At 41.5% G+C, this 21,389-nt stretch overlaps 1 protein-coding gene across 1 annotated transcript in view; it reads left to right on the top strand.

Annotated features, from left to right (window-relative positions):
- Nucleotides 1–2,029: 2,029 nt before the first annotated feature.
- nme6 (NME/NM23 nucleoside diphosphate kinase 6) overlaps nucleotides 2,030–21,389 on the top strand; it is a 40,104-nt gene continuing 20,744 nt past the window's right edge. The window contains exons 1-4 of the mRNA XM_084314891.1: nucleotides 2,030–2,132; nucleotides 2,507–2,602; nucleotides 14,739–14,841; nucleotides 15,191–15,230. Coding sequence (XP_084171017.1) covers nucleotides 2,510–2,602; nucleotides 14,739–14,841; nucleotides 15,191–15,230 — 236 coding nt within the window. The 5' untranslated portion in view covers nucleotides 2,030–2,132; nucleotides 2,507–2,509. The remainder of the gene's footprint in view (nucleotides 2,133–2,506; nucleotides 2,603–14,738; nucleotides 14,842–15,190; nucleotides 15,231–21,389) is intronic.

Below are 21,389 nucleotides of genomic sequence, written 5' to 3' on the forward strand. Positions count from 1 at the left end.
CACACTCTCCACTTCAGTCAGTCCTCCCTCTCTGCAATTCGTTCCCGCATACAACATCGCAGACAGATATATTCCTTTACTGCGAATTGTCCCAAAACAAAAACTATTCCAGGCCGCTATTTCTTTACCAACGGATTTCCAGTTCCAACTGGTTCATGCGTCGGCTACACTACACGCTGCTTTAATAACACTGCATTATCGAGACAGCGCCCCTATGTATGACTTTGAGGATCTGGCAATGCATTCCAAGAGTAGGGTAAATCTGCAGTGCCGGCACTGTGTAGTAGCGAGTCACAGTGCTGGCCGCCAGGCCGCGCAGTTGCAGCGGTTTGGAAAACATGGGGGGGACAAATACTGCATTCTGAAATCATGCGGGGGACATTTTCCGGGGACCCCCCCGCAAGTTACGCCCCTGGTAACAGTACTGTATATTTGAATACCGGTTATGTCACAAATGTATCAGTACTATACCTATATGTCCCTATGCCATAAATGTCATGTATGTTGTGTATGTCATAAATGTCTATATGAATTGAAAATGGGGGACCCTGATGGAAACAAGACAAACGTCTTTCTCAGGTCTGCATCCCCTTAACAATTGTATGTATTGAGCCGTACTGTATTGTACCCATTCTGCAATCTGTTAAATAAAGTTTTCATTCATTCACACAACTCTCAAAGCCAACGTAGAGTAGAAAAGATCGCTCCTGTGAATTAGAAAAGCCAAACTCTCAAAGCCAACGTAGAGTAGAAAAGATCGCTCCTGTGAATTAGAAAAGCCAGCCCCGCCCCCAGCCTAGTGAATGAGAAAAGCCTGCCCCTAGTGGAGCAGGACAGTCCCTACACAGTACAGTACACAAAATGATCTAACTCCTACTGGATTTGGGGCTACAGTATATAAAACAAATATATTATTATATTGTCATGTCAAGACAACTTGGGTTTAGATAGGAGATACTACTCATTTACATAGTTTGTATTCATGTTACAGTTTCATTAAAACTTTAATAAACAATATTTGGTATCATCCCAGGAGAATCTTTACTTAAGTGAGCTTGTTTTAGAGTCTTGTTATTTAGATAATGTTAAACCCAGATTCGGCTCAAACAAGGGACTAAACACGTTTCGCCACATTATGCCACATCAATGTGGAACGCCCTACCCACAGCTGTAAAGGAATGTGAATCACTACCCACTTTTAAAGCCACTCTCAAGGAGCACCTACGGGAGACTGCAATTCGAAATTGGCCCCTGCAAATGTCCTAACTCAACCCCCTCCAATGTAAATGTCCTAACCCAATAATACACAAGACCCTCTTCTTGGGACCAAGTAAGGTTTTGTCGATAATACAATGTACAGTTACCCCCCACCCCACCCACCTCCTATGTACAGCCCCCCCCCCCCTGTAATATCTTAGATATTAACGGACAACGGAACAGTTGGTTGGTAAACAAGACGCTTTATTACCCCCTCAGGTGGTTCCTCAATCCCCACAATCCCCGCCTCTCGCGCCACTCCCACTTACTGTAACTGTCGTAAACATGTCGTAACGTATACTCCTCTTGTAGTCAGTTAACAATACTATGACATCTCCCTTTTTCCTTTTAACAATATCAACACACCCCCCACCTACCCAACCCCCCCCCCCCACCTCATCCAATGTAGTTTCTTCGTCAAATGTACACTCTTTTTTAAACTATTCTTGTATCACAAACAATACTGTATTTGTAAATCTGGTGGTATGTCATAAATGTAGAGATAAGAGATGTAGCAGTACTGTCTATCTGTATGTCATGTATGTCATATGTTATGATGAATTGAAAATGAGGGACCCTGATGTAAACAAGACGAAAGTCTTTCTCTGGTCTGCATCCCCTTAACAATTGTGTGTATTGAGCTGTACTGTATTGTACCCATTCTGCAATCTGTTAATACAATTTTCAATCAATCAATCAAGATACACGGTTATGATTGGGATAAAAGACACTAGACGTGGAACGTTGTGCAATGGCTTAGTTTCTGGGGACGGCTTGAGTCAACGGACCGCGCAACAATTCATGCCTATGTTTATGTTTGTCCCCTTCTCGGTTTTATCTTCGTCAATAGTCCGAATTAAATCAACAGTAAGAAGGTAACGTGACATAATTCATAATAAATATGGCTGCGTCCGTGGCCAGTGTGCAAGGATGGTAACGATATTGTATTGCATTACATTGCTCGTAATTAAACTGAGGTGTGTACTACTAGACTAGTGGAGGTATCTATAACAATCGATTGATTGAAAACTTTATTAACAGATTGCAGAATGGGTACAATACAGTACAGCTCAATACACACAATTGTTAAGGCCATGCAGACCAGAGAAATAATTTCGTCTTGTTTACATCAGGGTCCCCCATTTTCAATGCATCATAAAGTAATTGTAATACTAGTATTCATCTCAATACTACATTGTTTTGTTTTTCTTTTGGCAAATACCTTGCTAAACAATTTTCCCGTTTCTAGGAAATGTTATTAACCGTTGGCCGCTGCGCCAAAGCGCTGCAGCTCACCCTGGCTGTGATCAAGCCGGACGCTGTCGCGCATCCTGTGATGTTAGAGGTGAACTGAATCGGATGAATGGATGGATGAATGAAAACTTTATTAACAGATTGCAGATTGGGTACAATACAGTACGGCTAAATACACACAATTGTTAAGGGAATGCAGACCAGAGAAAGACGTTTGTCTTGTTTACATCAGGGTCCCCCATTTTCAATTCACAGTGACATTTATGACATACACAACATACATGACATTTATGACATATAGGGACATACATGACATACAGGTATATAGTACTGTTACCCAGAGATCCTAACAGAAAATATATACATATGATGGGGAGGAGACTGTACATTAGGAGGGGGTGGGTGGGTAGGAGAAAATATATACATATGGTGGGGAGGAGACTGTCTATTATATGTTATAAGCCTTATGTTAGAGTCCAGAATTCCAGAATTGTTCTGTTGTTTTTGATGATGAGATAACAGTGAGTGAAACCTATGATCAGAATATGTATTCTTAAGCATTATTTGATTGGGCTTCATAGGCAATAACATATATGTAAAATCAAACTGTTCCCGATTCTTTCTGGGAATCCCCTGGTACTCTCATAACAAAATTATTTAGGCGTTATTGATCTAAATAAACAAACAAGCTTGATGCAAACAGATACCAACCAAACGAAAGGGATAAGCAGAGTCATGGATGAACAGTACACTGAAAGCAGGAGGGCTTTGATGTGACGTGGGATGCTTTTTCACTATCAAGTGTTAGGTTCACTCATCTTAGAAAATAAGGCAAAATATGAATAAACACAAGCCATTCTAAGTGATGTGTCTTCATCCTTTGGTAAAGCATGTCCATCCTTGTCAAATACACAACAACACAGGGGGCATTGCACGTAATGGATTTCGTGTTTCGAGCTCAAACTCAACAGTGCACAATTAAGATGAATACAAGAATAGGTAGTAGTAGTAACATCAAAATAAAATATAAAACAAGTTAAGATAAAATAGTCAATTATTTACAGTGTCTTGCGTGTAGTGTATGTGCATGATAAGGTGCAGTGCAGGGTGTGTGTGTGTGTCCAATAACAGAATAAGTCTTTATTGTCATGCAGATTAACACACACATAAAACAAGTAGGTGTATTACCGCTAATTTGCAAATACTGGAGAGAGGCTGGGCCTCCCGTTACGCATGCACCGCCATCTTGGAATATGAATCTATACCTTCATGTACTCCAATGTATTCAATAACCGCACTGACGTACGCCGGTGTCCTTATGAGAACCCGATTATCTTGTAAGCTTGTCAGTTTCTAGGAACTCCTTGCTCTGACCTCTATGTGTAACACCCTGTTCCACACAGGAATCTGAGAGAAGAACAGTTGGCGGGAAATTATACACAGGGGGTTTAGCTTGCACAAGTTATTGTGGTTTAAAGAACTTGTAATCAGAACTATTGTTCGGTAACTCTGACTTTGTGCACTTCAAAAAATAAAGTTGTATTCCTTTCGTAAAGATCCTCCACCCCGGTTTGAATTATTATCATTACTGTTATTAGGTGTAGAATAGAAATTCTACTACGACGAGTTAGGGCTGGGCGATATAACGATAACGATAAATATCGCGATATATTTTAAAATCAAAAAAGAAAATATCAAATTTAATTAAAAAAAATAAAATAATAATTGTGACCTGCAACAGGGCAGTTTTAAAACCAGAGACAGTGGACAGACTTGTCTTTCTTGCCTGCAACTTAAAGTAATGGCTTTGCTTGTCCAAATGACAATACTGACCAAATTGAGATTTCTTTTTCTCTTGTCCATTTATTTTGTTTGCTTTCTAATTTAAAATACAGTTTGAAACCGTCTGTACACACAGTAGGCTATGTGTGCTAGCAGAGCTAGACTCCAGTCATGAGTCACGGTGCACATGTGTGGTGGTTTGTCCACCAAAAAAGCGCCAAAAGATAGAAAAGAAACTAGCAGAGCCAGAACTGTTCAACTCCCCTGGAGCCACAGCCAGTAGAGAAGCCGGTTTACTTTAGCTTTAAAACCAGCTGCAGCCTGAGAACTGGAGTGTGAGGGGATGTAACACTAAAGATGGCGGCAACGACAAAGAATTGCTGCAAAATAAACAAACATCTGTTTAAAATTATTTTTAATTTTTTTAACTTATAACAATTTCGATAATTATCGATATCGAGTGATATGATCATAACATTATCATATCGTTATCGCGATATGATTTTTTGCCATATCGCCCAGCCCTACGACGAGTTTCTTCTGGGTTGACGGTCGGCTCCATCCCGAGGGGGTCAAAGGTCACTGTTATGATGAACATCCCAACATCGATGAACACAGAGGATCTAGAGTTGCGAGCCAGGCGGTATTTGGTATCATCCCAGGAGAATCTTTACCCAGTGAGCTGGGGCTGATGTTTGTACTTTTAAGAGACCAAACTGTATTTTCAAGAGATGTATAGGCTAGACATAGTTATAGAGGTTGGGTATACCAGCTAGGCTAGCCCTGGCTTGGTTAGTCATAGATATAGTCCTTTCAAATAACAGTCGATGTCCCCTTCTTAAAGGAACATGCCAACATTATTGGAAATGTGCTTACTGTCTTCTCCAGAGTCAGACAAGACGCATTCAGTAGAAAGCTATCCGGCTGCACGTGTTCCTCTGACATACTTTCATATTTAGCATTTATCATCTCGTGAGCTTGGTCGGAGCATTCCATATTATCAGTTGTGATTAACTACATTACAAACGTGGACCAAAGCAAAGAAAGACTGGCCAAGGAAGTCTGAAAATATAGCCATTTGTACAACACAACACAGCACAGCCACCTAGTTGTTCCGTGGTGTACTGCAACCAGGGGTGTAGCTCCAGATTCTGGGCCCCATGAAAGAATGTATTTGTATTTGCGTAAGCGAGCGAGCGGAATTTCTTTTGGCCATTTTTTTATTGATGAAAACGCATAATATGGTTTTTACCTATACATTCGGATCAGCAGTTCAGCACCTGCACTGTTGGTGGGTGAGCCTAGTAAAGGATGTCGCATTGCGTTCATCTTCAATGAATGGACCAATGCAATAGTCTACCAAAGCCCCCCCTCTCTCTCTATATATCTCACACACACACACACACACACACACACACACACACACACACACACACACACACACACACACACACACACACACACACACACACACACACACACACACACACTTCAGAAACAAACAGTATCAATGAGAGCATCAATAATACACCTGAGTGATGTCTAGTAAACATTTTTTTTTTTTTTTTTTGGGCCCCCCCCAGTGCTGGGCCCTTGGAATCATCCTAAGCTACCCCCCCCCCCCCCAGATACGCCCCTGACTGCAACCCACACGTTCGGTCTAGCTCCCATGTGCAAAATATCGTCGACAGCCGGCGACGCGTTGTAGCATATCTCGGCCTTAAGGTTTTGTGGGAGTTTTCCCCCCTTATCTTCACTTAGGGTCAATGCTAGGGGCTGTTGAAGCAGGGCATTGCTGTAAAGGAGCATCCATGCTCAGCAAACCTACCTAAATTAATTAAAAACCTGTGGTTATCTTTTTTTAAGCTTTACTGAGAATGCAGCTTGTAGATTGGTTGGTTGATTGATTGATTGATTATTTTATTTTCATGTCATGCACACAAGTGCCCAACCCCCAAGACACCAAAAATACTGTTGCAGTGTTGACCATTATACATTTCATTATCTAAATACAGATGACCTGAATACAGATTACAGCTCGATTTTAAAGTATTCTCGCTTCTCTCCCAAGCTTTGCAAATAAAATCTGCTACAAAAAAAGGTTGCCTTCCTGAAGCACAACTCAAATTCTTCATATTAATCCTGCTCAAGAAAATCAACATAAATGGAGGACATTCTACTAAAAAGTACTTCCCTCCTTGTAGACAGGACAGTAAAACAAAAACATAGTAAAACATTAACATGGAACAGCTTATCTAGCTTGAAGGCAAATCAACAGTGATTCATAGAGGTCTGTAAAGGGGTGTCGGCTTATTCAATAGACGGACCACGTCATGACAAATATGTGCGCGCAGAGTCGCAGACCCGAATCAGAAAGGAACGTAATCCTGGTCAGAACAACGGGGTAGACTACAATATTTGTTAGCCATGCTAGCGATCTAAACAATCAATCCATGCCAAAGCTAGATATGTAAAAGGTGAAAGACTCACTCTCACAGCCGTGCTGCTGATTTGGCTAAATGACATCCAGCCGTTTTCGTTTGAAACAACTTCAGGGGAGTGCCATGGTTTCTCCATAGAGCCCTGTTTTACTTATTTTGGCGGTCTGTAGTGTGGTAGTGAAAGGGTTAACCTTCTGTAGTGTGGTTGTGAAAGGGTGAACCCTTTGTCGTGTGGCAGTGAAAGGGTTAACCTTCGGTATTGTTGCAGTGAAAGGGTTAACCCTTTGGTAGTGTGGTAGTGAAAGGGTTAAATATTCCATTAGTGTTCCATTAGTGTGACTGAAAGTTACATGAAGTCAACATTATTGTACGCCTGCCTTCATGCTCTTCGAATCATTGCTGATACGTCACTCATGATTGCATCCTGTATGATGAGGTGGGTTGGTCTTCTCTATCAGAGAGGTAAAGTAGGCATTGGTATCCCTTTATCTTCACCTCTTAACACTTTGATTACCGGCCATAACATGGTCAAAACATGGTTGAATGCCGCCACCCACTTCAATGATAGCGTTGTGAACGCATAATCTCTGTCTTAAATTATGGCTATGGGTCTAATCTGCCCGTCGTTTATCAAAGACTTGTTTGCAGTCAACATTGTCGAGACGGATTGTTTTTTAATCGGTTCATTTCCGTTTTATAGCATTTTGAAAAGCCCTCGTTTTTCAGGAAAATATATAGATTCCGTGATAATCGCCCTTTACTGGAATATTCTGGCATACATAAAAACGTTGTAATTTTTCGGCCTATTTATGAATCGTTTTCAAATAAACGCTAGATTATCGATAGTATGTGTACTTATGCCCGCTAGGGAAGCGGGCTGAAAAATCTATTATCTTACCTGATCAGCGAGCACACACACGCCGGAGAAGTAACATGAGGAGGCTGGACCGCCCCCCCCCCCCCCCCCCCCATCAGTCTAAACCATAGGTGTCAAACTCACGGCCCGCGGGCCAAATGCGGCCCGCGGGCCAAATGCGGCCCGCCACGTCATTTGATGTGGCCCCCCAAGAGCTCTGGTAAAAAAAAAAAAGATTTTTGTTTAAAAAATAGCGGTGTTAAAATAATTGTGGGTTAATGCGTTAATAAAGCTTTGACAGCCTTAGTTATTACACATTCTTACACATACATGTGTGTTGAACATCTGAGGTATTGATGAAGTAACAAAGGAAAAAAGCCAAAACGCACTTACTCCTCAGACATTCTTTGACAATTTTACAGCCCAAAATACAAAAAAGATCCAGGCGGAATAGGTTGAAGAAATATTGTCTGAACTGTCAGATGCAAGCTGGCTGTGTGACATAACCGAGCATCTCGCTCAATTGAATAAGAAGCTGTAGGGACGCAGACAAGTCCCACCCAAAACTTGACCAATATAGTTGTGAACTGAGACAACCCTTATTTTGTTATTTTTGAGTACAGTTACAGTTGTGTGTTCATGCAGACACATAATAGCAATTTCATTACGAATTGAAAATGGGGGACCCTGATGTAAACAAGTCGAAAGTCTTTCTCTGGTCTGCATCCCCTTAACAATTGTGTGTATTGAGCTGTACTGTACTGTACCCATTCTGCAATCTGTTAATTAAAGTTAATTAAACTATCTTCCATTAGTTGGATGTATGGCCTCTGCAAGGTTGTGTGCAGCCATTTGTTTTTGTAACATCTGCTACATCTGTCCCACGTGTTCTTTGCAGCTCACAGGTGTTAGTTCTGCCCCTCTTGACTGTGACAAAAAGGTTTTGAACAAACTTAATGTCATAGCTTGTATTTGATGATATTCTTCTTTGTTACTTACTTGAATGGTTTGATCATTGATTGATGGAGTAATATGGGGTTCTGATAAACTAAAATTATTTGTTAAAATAACATAAGCTAACATATATTTTTACATCTATGCAAATGCATATGCAATATGTATAACTTGAATAAGTAATAAATACAGAAACAACATGTTTAACAATATGTAAATGAGTAGCTACATTTATTTTACATTACATTAACATTTATACGGTCTTTGGCCCTTTGAGGGCAACCATAATGCTGATGTGGCCCTCTGTGAAAATGAGTTTGACACCCCTGGTCTAAACGAATGGGGTGCAATTACACAGGGAGAGACGATAGGGGGCGGTATTTTCCCAATTGAGCTCAGAGAGAGTCTGCAACACTAGCGTGAGGCTCGATTGATGAAATAAGAATTCAAATCGCTAATAAAAAAATATACGACAAACAAACGCTATATGTCGTTAGCGGCACTCCACTGGCGGCATGAACTAACGACAAATCGCGTCCCTGGCACTCAAAGTGTTAACCAAAACAACATACTCTATACTTATAGCACATGCATGAGCCTGGTCTCTTTTGAAAGATGACATTCTGAATTCCAGAAAAAAAAATCACTTTTAGTGCTAACGTAATAGAGTAACATAGGTCTGAACTTGAGTTGTAAAAAAACTGGTTACTCAAGTTTTTCTGTAGTAGTTAGTAGTCCAGAGGTAGTATTTTCCCAGAAGGTATTATGGCTTACAAATCCAGATGGAGCCATAGCCTGAAGCCTTATGTAGTACATATCCAAATTTCATAAAGATCCATTCAGAAATGAGTGATTAGGAGTGATTTTGGTAAACTGTGTACAAAGAAAAACTCAGTTTTCTCATAGACTTCAATTCATTCGGCTGTTTTGCTCTTCCTGTTTTTGTGTTTCTTTGTGTTTTTAGTTTATTTTATTTAGATCCCCATGTGGGGTATCATTGGAAAGCCACACTCATTGGTTACAACGATCCACAATCATTTTCGAGATCGGATCTAGATTGATGGAACTACTGCAGGGAGTGGTATTTTGCGCAATACCGTGCACTTTGCACAAGCCTCAAATACCGGCATGTAACTCGAGAACCGCTGAACGGATTTTTTCGGACTTTGTCGCTATCGACAGGCAACAAATAAGCCTTCAATTCGATATATATATTGTATTACAAAATATGCACACCCGAGCCACTAGGGGTCGCCAAAGTGCCGGTTGCAAAAAATCCGAAAAACGTCCCGTTGCAGCTTTTAAGTCCATTGATGGAACACTGCCGCCGTATATCACAATAATGCCAGATTGGATTTATGGACCTTATTTGACCTGCACAAATTATTGTCTCACACTTTAGGTACCATGAGTTCAGTCAGAACCTTTGTTTTGATGCACCAGCTTCCTGGAATGATAGTAGTAGTAGTAGTGTTGTAGAGGTCACAGTAGTGGTGTAGAGGTCACAGTAGTGTTGTAGAGGTCACAGTAGTGTTGTAGAGGTCACAGTAGTGGTGTAGAGGTCACAGTAGTGTAGAGGTCACAGTAGTGTTGTAGAGGTCACAGTAGTGTAGAGGTCACAGTAGTGTTGTAGAGGTCACAGTAGTAGTGTAGAGGTCACAGTAGTGTTGTAGAGGTCACAGTAGTGTTGTAGAGGTCACAGTAGTGTTGTAGAGGTCACAGTAGTGTAGAGGTCACAGTGTTGTTGTAGAGGTCACAGTAGTGGTGTAGAGGTCACAGTAGTGTTGTAGAGGTCACAGTAGTGTAGAGGTCACAGTAGTGTTGTAGAGGTCACAGTAGTGTTGTAGAGGTCACAGTAGTGGTGTAGAGGTCACAGTAGTGTTGTAGAGGTCACAGTAGTGTTGTAGAGGTCACAGTAGTGTTGTAGAGGTCACAGTAGTGGTGTAGAGGTCACAGTAGTGTAGTAGAGGTCACAGTAGTGGTGTAGAGGTCACAGTAGTGTTGTAGAGGTCACAGTAGTGTAGAGGTCACAGTAGTGTTGTAGAGGTCACAGTAGTGTTGTAGAGGGGTCACAGTAGTGGTGTAGAGGTCACAGTAGTGTAGAGGTCACAGTAGTGTAGTAGAGGTCACAGTAGTGTTGTAGAGGTCACAGTAGTGGTGTAGAGGTCACAGTAGTGTTGTAGAGGTCACAGTAGTGTTGTAGAGGTCACAGTAGTGGTGTAGAGGTCACAGTAGTGTAGAGGTCACAGTAGTGTTGTAGAGGTCACAGTAGTGTTGTAGAGGTCACAGTAGTGGTGCAGAGGTCACAGTAGTGGTGTAGAGGTCACAGTAGTGTTGTAGAGGTCACAGTAGTGTAGAGGTCACAGTAGTGTTGTAGAGGTCACAGTAGTGTTGTAGAGGTCACAGTAGTGGTGTAGAGGTCACAGTAGTGGTGTAGAGGTCACAGTAGTGGTGTAGAGGTCACAGTAGTGGTGTAGAGGTCACAGTAGTGTAGAGGTCACAGTAGTGGTGTAGAGGTCACAGTAGTGTTGTAGAGGTCACAGTAGTGTTGTAGAGGTCACAGTAGTGTTGTAGAGGTCACAGTAGTGGTGTAGAGGTCACAGTAGTGGTGTAGAGGTCACAGTAGTGTTGTAGAGGTCACAGTAGTGTAGAGGTCACAGTAGTGTTGTAGAGGTCACAGTAGTGTAGAGGTCACAGTAGTGTAGAGGTCACAGTAGTGGTGTAGAGGTCACAGTAGTGGTGTAGAGGTCACAGTAGTGGTGTAGAGGTCACAGTAGTGTTGTAGAGGTCACAGTAGTGTAGAGGTCACAGTAGTGTTGTAGAGGTCACAGTAGTGTAGAGGTCACAGTAGTGTAGAGGTCACAGTAGTGTTGTAGAGGTCACAGTAGTGTTGTAGAGGTCACAGTAGTGTTGTAGAGGTCACAGTAGTGTTGTAGAGGTCACAGTGGTGTTGTAGAGGTCACAGTAGTGGTGTAGAGGTCACAGCAGCAGGCTGGGATGGCTTAGGGTTGAAGAAAGAGTACACCAGCTTAAAATGCTACTGGTTTTTAAAGTACTAAAAGAAACGGTCCCCAAGTACCTAGTCAATTATTTTAATAAAGTAGGAGATGTCCACAAACACGCCACAAGAGGAAGCCCCACGGACCTGGTCCCGCCGAGAGTCAGGAATTTTTTTTACTCGGCTACGGTAATGTGGAATGCCCTGCCAACATTTATAAAACTCCTGAACTCTCCTCTCGGATTTAAATCCGCCCTAAAAACATGGCTCAGCAGCAACTCAAATTGGTCTTAAAATGTTTTTTTTTCATCTTTTATCATAACTTGGCTTTTATTTCTTTTATCATGAGTTGCTTTTAAGGGTTTGCGGATTTTCTTTTAACATTAGTTAACGGTATGAGTTGTCAGGTTAGGTGTTTTATAATTATTTTTTTAGAATGCGTCCTGTCAGTGTACATGTCCATTTGTGTTGCTGTGCCTTTTTATGTTCCATGTATGGACCACAATGGAAACAAGCCTTGGCTTTATTGTGTTTTATCCATTTTTGACCTGTGTTATTGACACTGTTATTGTCTTGTCTTTTAAAATGTTTTTTTTGTCATACGATTTGTGTCAAAATAAAGTATTCAATTCAATTCAATTCAAAGGTCACAGTAGTGTTGTAGAGGTCACAGTAGTGTTGTAGAGGTCACAGTAGTGTTGTAGAGGTCACAGTAGTGTTGTAGAGGTCACAGTGGTGTTGTAGAGGTCACAGTAGTGGTGTAGAGGTCACAGCAGCAGGCTGGGATGGCTTAGGGTTGAAGAAAGAGTACACCAGCTTAAAATGCTACTGGTTTTTAAAGTACTAAAAGAAACGGTCCCCAAGTACCTAGTCAATTATTTTAATAAAGTAGGAGATGTCCACAAACACGCCACAAGAGGAAGCCCCACGGACCTGGTCCCGCCGAGAGTCAGGAATTTTTTTTACTCGGCTACGGTAATGTGGAATGCCCTGCCAACATTTATAAAACTCCTGAACTCTCCTCTCGGATTTAAATCCGCCCTAAAAACATGGCTCAGCAGCAACTCAAATTGGTCTTAAAATGTTTTTTTTTCATCTTTTATCATAACTTGGCTTTTATTTCTTTTATCATGAGTTGCTTTTAAGGGTTTGCGGATTTTCTTTTAACATTAGTTAACGGTATGAGTTGTCAGGTTAGGTGTTTTATAATAATTTTTTTAGAATGCGTCCTGTCAGTGTACATGTCCATTTGTGTTGCTGTGCCTTTTTATGTTCCATGTATGGACCACAATGGAAACAAGCCTTGGCTTTATTGTGTTTTATCCATTTTTGACCTGTGTTATTGACACTGTTATTGTCTTGTCTTTTAAAATGTTTTTTTTGTCATACGATTTGTGTCAAAATAAAGTATTCAATTCAATTCAATTCAAAGGTCACAGTAGTGTTGTAGAGGTCACAGTAGTGTTGTAGAGGTCACAGTAGTGTTGTAGAGGTCACAGTAGTGTTGTAGAGGTCACAGTGGTGTAGAGGTCACAGTAGTGTTGTAGAGGTCACAGTAGTGTTGTAGAGGTCACAGTAGTGTAGAGGTCACAGTAGTGTTGTAGAGGTTACAGTAGTGTAGAGGTCACAGTAGTGGTGTAGAGGTCACAGTAGTGTTGTAGAGGTCACAGTAGTGTAGAGGTCACAGTAGTGTTGTAGAGGTCACAGTAGTGTTGTAGAGGTCACAGTAGTGTTGTAGAGGTCACAGTAGTGTAGAGGTCACAGTAGTGTAGAGGTCACAGTGTTGTAGAGGTCACAGTAGTGTAGAGGTCACAGTAGTGTTGTAGAGGTCACAGTAGTGTAGAGGTCACAGTGTTGTAGAGGTCACAGTAGTGGTGTAGAGGTCACAGTAGTGTTGTAGAGGTCACAGTAGTGTAGAGGTCACAGTGTTGTAGAGGTCACAGTAGTGGTGTAGAGGTCACAGTAGTGTTGTAGAGGTCACAGTAGTGGTGTAGAGGTCACAGTAGTGGTGTAGAGGTCACAGTAGTGGTGTAGAGGTCACAGTAGTGGTGTAGAGGTCACAGTAGTGTTGTAGAGGTCACAGTGGTGTTGTAGAGGTCACAGTAGTGTTGTAGAGGTCACAGTAGTGTAGAGGTCACAGTAGTGTTGTAGAGGTCACAGTAGTGTTGTAGAGGTCACAGTAGTGTTGTAGAGGTCACAGTAGTGGTGTAGAGGTCACAGTAGTGTTGTAGAGGTCACAGTAGTGGTGTAGAGGTCACAGTAGTGGTGTAGAGGTCACAGTAGTGTTGTAGAGGTCACAGTAGTGTTGTAGAGGTCACAGTAGTGTTGTAGAGGTCACAGTAGTGTTGTAGAGGTCACAGTAGTGTAGAGGTCACAGTAGTGTTGTAGAGGTCACAGTAGTGTAGAGGTCACAGTAGTGTTGTAGAGGTCACAGTAGTGTTGTAGAGGTCACAGTAGTGTTGTAGAGGTCACAGTAGTGTTGTAGAGGTCACAGTAGTGTAGAGGTCACAGTAGTGTTGTAGAGGTCACAGTAGTGTTGTAGAGGTCACAGTAGTGTAGAGGTCACAGTAGTGTTGTAGAGGTCACAGTAGTGTTGTAGAGGTCACAGTAGTGTTGTAGAGGTCACAGTAGTGGTGTATAGGTCACAGTAGTGTTGTAGAGGTCACAGTAGTGTTGTAGAGGTCACAGTAGTGTAGAGGTCACAGTAGTGTTGTAGAGGTCACAGTAGTGTTGTAGAGGTCACAGTAGTGTTGTAGAGGTCACAGTAGTGTTGTAGAGGTCACAGTGGTGTTGTAGAGGTCACAGTAGTGTTGTAGAGGTCACAGTAGTGTTGTAGAGGTCACAGTAGTGTAGAGGTCACAGTAGTGTTGTAGAGGTCACAGTAGTGTAGAGGTCACAGTAGTGTTGTAGAGGTCACAGTAGTGGTGTAGAGGTCACAGTAGTGTTGTAGAGGTCACAGTGGTGTAGAGGTCACAGTAGTGTTGTAGAGGTCACAGTAGTTGTGTAGAGGTCACAGTAGTGTTGTAGAGGTCACAGTAGTGTTGTAGAGGTCACAGTGGTGTTGTAGAGGTCACAGTAGTGTTGTAGAGGTCACAGTGGTGTTGTAGAGGTCACAGTAGTGTTGTAGAGGTCACAGTGTTGTAGAGGTCACAGTAATAGTGTTGAAGGTCACAACATAACACATGTTTGTCTTCAGGCTCTTCACCAACGGATCCTGGAGAACAACTTTGTCATCGTCAGATGCAAAAATCTGTCGTGGAGAAAACGGGACTCTGAGAGGTTTTACGCTGAACATGCAGGTATGAATGAACGAATGAATTCAGTTTATTTCGAGCCATTTAGCGTGTACAAGAAAACAACAACAACACACAAATCAAATTACAAGTTGGCCGAAAACGTTAGGGCTGAAGCTACAAGCTTGTAAATGCCCTAACCCAGTGCATCATCTTAAAATGTATCGTTGATCTGGCTGACATCACCATTGTGATACATGATGGAAGGTATGAAGACTTCACTTAATTGACTCTGCATCAGTAGGCAACCTTTAACGTTTTCTAAATTAAATCCTATCCTACCAATGTGTTCTGTGTCTTGAGCGCTCCGCTGCGTCGCTGCGTCTTCAGCCTGAATCTTTTCTCTGCTTCTCAGGGAGATTCTTCTATCAAAGACTTGTAGAGTTCATGGCCAGGTAAGCTAGCCAGTTGGCATGTAGAACTACTACAGCATTGTTGGCTTTGATGCGTGGGTGTCTGTCTGTTATGAAAAGTGGAGACACTGATGTTGTCAGGCTGCATTGTTACATACAGCAACATCTGAATAGATGTGGGTTTTTCTGTGCTGCAGTGCTAGTGTTACCATAGGCTAACATCTTTCTTTGAATCTGTATGCAATACCCCCTTTTTGGATCTATATTTGAGCCCAAACACATTTCCAGCAATTGAGGACAGGCTTGTGACTGAAAGGCTGTCTGTCAGAATCTGAGTGAGTGAACACGTTTCACTCTCCCCTCCCTCGATATGTTCTGTCAAGGTGCCATTCGATAGCAGGCATCTTGGTCACAAAAACAACAGGTGATTGTAAACTAATAGCAGATTTGATCATTCAATGAAAATCGTGGCCACGCTGTGCTATTGCGCCTACTGTATTGTATGGCAAAACGTTGTCACGACAATACTATGAATAGACCAAGAATACAGTTTTGCCTGCAAGACGACTAGGGCTGTTTCCTCGACTGAATAAACTATTAGTCCACTAATAGTGATAGAATATGTCAACTAATCAATTAGTTCAGTGGTTTCCAAACTGTGGTCGGCGAGGATATTGCAGGTGGTCCGTGGGGGGAAAAAAGCAAAAAAGAAAAATGTATATAATAATTTTTTTTAAATAGAATTGTAAAACCGATATGTAATATAAAACATGGTATTATAGTTTGTTGTTCTCTCAAATTACGTTAATCATTATGTAAGGGATAATGTATGGCTACGAGGTCATTGTCGCAAAATAATTGACCGACACGGAGTTTAAAATACCGAGGCGCCGCGCCGAGGTGTTTTAAACGAAGTGAAGGTCAATTATTTTGCGACAATGACAGAGTATAGCTATACATTATCCCGCTTATTACATGGCTAACTTACTAAGAATATACCTAATTAATTTTACACCATCGACGAGACGAGATCAAATGCAGACGCAGTTCTGTTCTGGCGCTCCGCTGTCACCGCCGGGGCGGCAGCCGGCAGGTCTGTGGTCTGATTGCACTGATGACAGTGGGCTTGATTGCTACAGCTGCGCACAGCGGTCATTATTGTTCGGCAGAGGTCCGTTATCGAGTAATAACGGACCTCTGACGAGCGCTATTGACCAATCACAAGCAAGCATTTCGGCGAATGTGAAAACGCCATGTAATTTTGGGTAAATAGTGGCGCTTGTGCGTGACGACAGTTTGACCTCGGCACCTGCACCTCTGCTGCACGCGGAGCAACAATGGATCGGTGGCCAGCGTTGGGTTCTCTCAAGAGAGAAGAGACGGACCGCTGTGAAATGAGATTTTTATCAGGTATCAAATATCGGAATAGACTTAACATTGAACCTGATATTCGATTGAAGCTCTCCGAGCTGGAACCTGACATCCAGCTGTTGACGTCTGTGAAGCAACATCACCGTCTCATTAGGTAAGTGATAACATTATTATCTCTCTCTCTGACGTCTGTGTAGCAACATCACCCTCTCATTAGGTAAGTGATAACATTATTATCTCTCTCTCTCTGACGTCTGTGTAGCAACATCACCGTCTCATTAGGTAAGTGATAACATTATTATCTCTCTCTGACGTCTGTGAAGCAACATCACTGTCTCATTAGGTAAGTGATAACATTATTATCTCTCTCTCTGACGTCTGTGTAGCAACATCACCCTCTCATTAGGTAAGTGATAACATTATTATCTCTCTCTCTCTGACGTCTGTGTAGCAACATCACCGTCTCATTAGGTAAGTGATAACATTATTATCTCTCTCTCTGACGTCTGTGTAGCAACATCACCCTCTCATTAGGTAAGTGATAACATTATTATCTCTCTGACGTCTGTGTAGCAACATCACCGTCTCATTAGGTAAGTGATAACATTATTATCTCTCTCTCTGACGTCTGTGTAGCAACATCACCGTCTCATTAGGTAAGTGATGACATTATTATCTCTCTCTCTCTGACGTCTGCGTAGCAACATCACCGTCTCAATAGGTAAGTGATAACATTATTATCTCTCTCTCTGACGTCTGTGTAGCAACATCACCGTCTCATTAGGTAAGTGATAACATTATTATCTCTCTCTCTCTGACGTCTGTGAAGCAACATCACCATCTCATTAGGTAAGTGATAACATTATTATCTCTCTCTCTCTGACGTCTGTGTAGCAACATCACCGTCTCATTAGGTAAGTGATGACATTATTATCTCTCTCTGACGTCTGTGTAGCAACATCACCGTCTCATTAGGTAAGTGATAACATTATTATCTCTCTCTGACGTCTGTGAAGCAACATCACCATCTCATTAGGTAAGTGATAACATTATTATCTCTCTCTCTCTGACGTCTGTGAAGCAACATCACCATCTCATTAGGTAAGTGATAACATTATTATCTCTCTCTGACGTCTGTGTAGCAGCATCACCGTCTCATTAGGTAAGTGATAACGTTATTATCTCTCTCTGACGTCTGTGAAGCAACATCACCGTCTCATTAGGTAAGTGATAACATTATTATCTCTCTCTCTCTGACGTCTGTGTAGCAACATCACCGTCTCATTAGGTAAGTGATAACATTATTATCTCTCTCTCTCTGACGTCTGTGTAGCAACATCACCGCCTCATTAGGTAAGTGATAACATTATTATCTCTCTCTCTGACGTCTGTGTAGCAACATCACCATCTCATTAGGTAAGTGATAACATTATTATCTCTCTCTCTCTGACGTCTGTGTAGCAACATCACCCTCATTAGGTAAGTGATAACATTATTATCTCTCTCTCTCTGACGTCTGTGAAGCAACATCACCGTCTCATTAGGTAAGTGATGACATTATTATCTCTCTGACGTCTGCGTAGCAACATCACCGTCTCATTAGGTAAGTGATGACATTATTATCTCTCTGACGTCTGTGTAGCAACATCACCGTCTTATTAGGTAAGTGATGACATTATTATCTCTCTCTCTCTCTGACGTCTGCGTAGCAACATCACCGTCTCAATAGGTAAGTGATAACATTATTATCTCTCTGACGTCTGTGTAGCAACATCACCGTCTCATTAGGTAAGTGATGACATTATTATCTCTCTCTCTCTGACGTCTGCGTAGCAACATCACCCTCTCATTAGGTAAGTGATAACATTATTATCTCTCTCTCTGACGTCTGTGTAGCAACATCACCGTCTCATTAGGTAAGTGATAACATTATTATCTCTCTCTCTCTGACGTCTGTGAAGCAACATCACCGTCTCATTAGGTAAGTGATGACATTATTATCTCTCTCTGACGTCTGTGTAGCAACATCACCGTCTCATTAGGTAAGTGATAACATTATTATCTCTCTCTGACGTCTGTGAAGCAACATCACCATCTCATTAGGTAAGTGATAACATTATTATCTCTCTCTGACGTCTGTGTAGCAGCATCACCGTCTCATTAGGTAAGTGATAACGTTATTATCTCTCTCTGACGTCTGTGAAGCAACATCACTGTCTCATTAGGTAAGTGATAACATTATTATCTCTCTGACGTCTGTGTAGCAACATCACCGTCTCATTAGGTAAGTGATAACATTATTATCTCTCTCTCTCTGACGTCTGTGTAGCAACATCACCGCCTCATTAGGTAAGTGATAACATTATTATCTCTCTCTCTGACGTCTGTGTAGCAACATCACCATCTCATTAGGTAAGTGATAACATTATTATCTCTCTCTCTCTGACGTCTGTGTAGCAACATCACCCTCATTAGGTAAGTGATAACATTATTATCTCTCTCTCTCTGACGTCTGTGAAGCAACATCACCGTCTCATTAGGTAAGTGATGACATTATCTCTCTGACGTCTGCGTAGCAACATCACCGTCTCATTAGGTAAGTGATGACATTATTATCTCTCTGACGTCTGTGTAGCAACATCACCGTCTTATTAGGTAAGTGATGACATTATTATCTCTCTCTCTCTCTGACGTCTGTGTAGCAACATCACCCTCTCATTAGGTAAGTGATAACATTATTATCTCTCTCTGACGTCTGTGTAGCAACATCACCGTCTCATTAGGTAAGTGATGACATTATTATCTCTCTCTCTCTGACGTCTGTGAAGCAACATCACCATCTCATTAGGTAAGTGATAACATTATTATCTCTCTCTCTCTGACGTCTGTGTAGCAACATCACCGTCTCATTAGGTAAGTGATGACATTATTATCTCTCTGACGTCTGTGAAGCAACATCACCATCTCATTAGGTAAGTGATAACATTATTATCTCTCTCTCTCTGACGTCTGTGAAGCAACATCACCGTCTCATTAGGTAAGTGATGACATTATTATCTCTCTCTCTCTGACGTCTGTGAAGCAACATCACCATCTCATTAGGTAAGTGATAACATTATTATCTCTCTCTCTCTGACGTCTGTGTAGCAACATCACCGTCTCATTAGGTAAGTGATGACATTATTATCTCTCTGACGTCTGTGAAGCAACATCACCATCTCATTAGGTAAGTGATAACATTATTATCTCTCTCTGACGTCTGTGTAGCAACATCACCGTCTCATTAGGTAAGTGATAACATTATTATCTCTCTCTGACGTCTGTGAAGCAACATCACCATCTCATTAGGTAAGTGATAACATTATTATCTCTCTCTCTCTCTGACGTCTGTGTAGCAACATCACCCTCTCATTAGGTAAGTGATAACATTATTATCTCTCTCTGACGTCTGTGTAGCAACATCACCGTCTCATTAGGTAAGTGATAACATTATTATCTCTCTCTCTCTGACGTCTGTGTAGCAACATCACCCTCTCATTAGGTAAGTGATAACATTATTATCTCTCTCTCTCTGACGTCTGCGTAGCAACATCACAGTCTCATTAGGTAAGTGATAACATTATTATCTCTCTCTGACGTCTGTGTAGCAACATCACCGTCTCATTAGGTAAGTGATAACATTATTATCTCTCTCTGACGTCTGTGTAGCAACATCACAGTCTCATTAGGTAAGTGATAACATTATTATCTCTCTCTGACGTCTGTGTAGCAACATCACCGTCTCATTAGGTAAGTGATAACATTATTATCTCTCTCTCTCTGACGTCTGTGAAGCAACATCACCGTCTCATTAGGTAAGTGATAACATTATTATCTCTCTCTCTCTGACGTCTGTGTAGCAACAACACCGTCTCATTAGGTAAGTGATGACATTATTATCTCTCTCTCTGACGTCTGCGAAGCAACATCACCCTCTCATTAGGTAAGTGATAACATTATTATCTCTCTCTGACGTCTGTGTAGCAACATCACCGTCTCATTAGGTAAGTGATAACATTATTATCTCTCTCTCTCTGACGTCTGTGTAGCAACATCACCCTCTCATTAGGTAAGTGATAACATTATTATCTCTCTCTCTCTGACGTCTGCGTAGCAACATCACAGTCTCATTAGGTAAGTGATAACATTATTATCTCTCTCTGACGTCTGTGTAGCAACATCACCGTCTCATTAGGTAAGTGATAACATTATTATCTCTCTCTCTCTGACGTCTGTGTAGCAACATCACCGTCTCATTAGGTAAGTGATAACATTATTATCTCTCTCTGACGTCTGTGTAGCAACATCACCGTCTCATTAGGTAAGTGATAACATTATTATCTCTCTCTCTCTGACGTCTGTGAAGCAACATCACCGTCTCATTAGGTAAGTGATAACATTATTATCTCTCTCTCTCTGACGTCTGTGAAGCAACATCACCGTCTCATTAGGTAAGTGATAACATTATTATCTCTCTCTCTCTGACGTCTGTGTAGCAACAACACCGTCTCATTAGGTAAGTGATGACATTATTATCTCTCTCTCTGACGTCTGCGAAGCAACATCACCGTCTCATTAGGTAAGTGATAACATTATTATCTCTCTCTCTCTGACGTCTGCGAAGCAACATCACCGTCTCATTAGGTAAGTGATGACATTATTATCTCTCTCTCTGACGTCTGCGAAGCAACATCACCCTCATTAGGTAAGTGATAACATTATTATCTCTCTCTGACGTCTGTGTAGCAACATCACCGTCTCATTAGGAAAGTGATAACATTATTATCTCTC

The sequence above is a fragment of the Notolepis coatsorum genome, assembly GCF_963971535.1.
Source record: "Notolepis coatsorum genome assembly, chromosome: 5".
Taxonomy (NCBI): Eukaryota; Metazoa; Chordata; class Actinopteri; order Aulopiformes; family Paralepididae; genus Notolepis; species Notolepis coatsorum.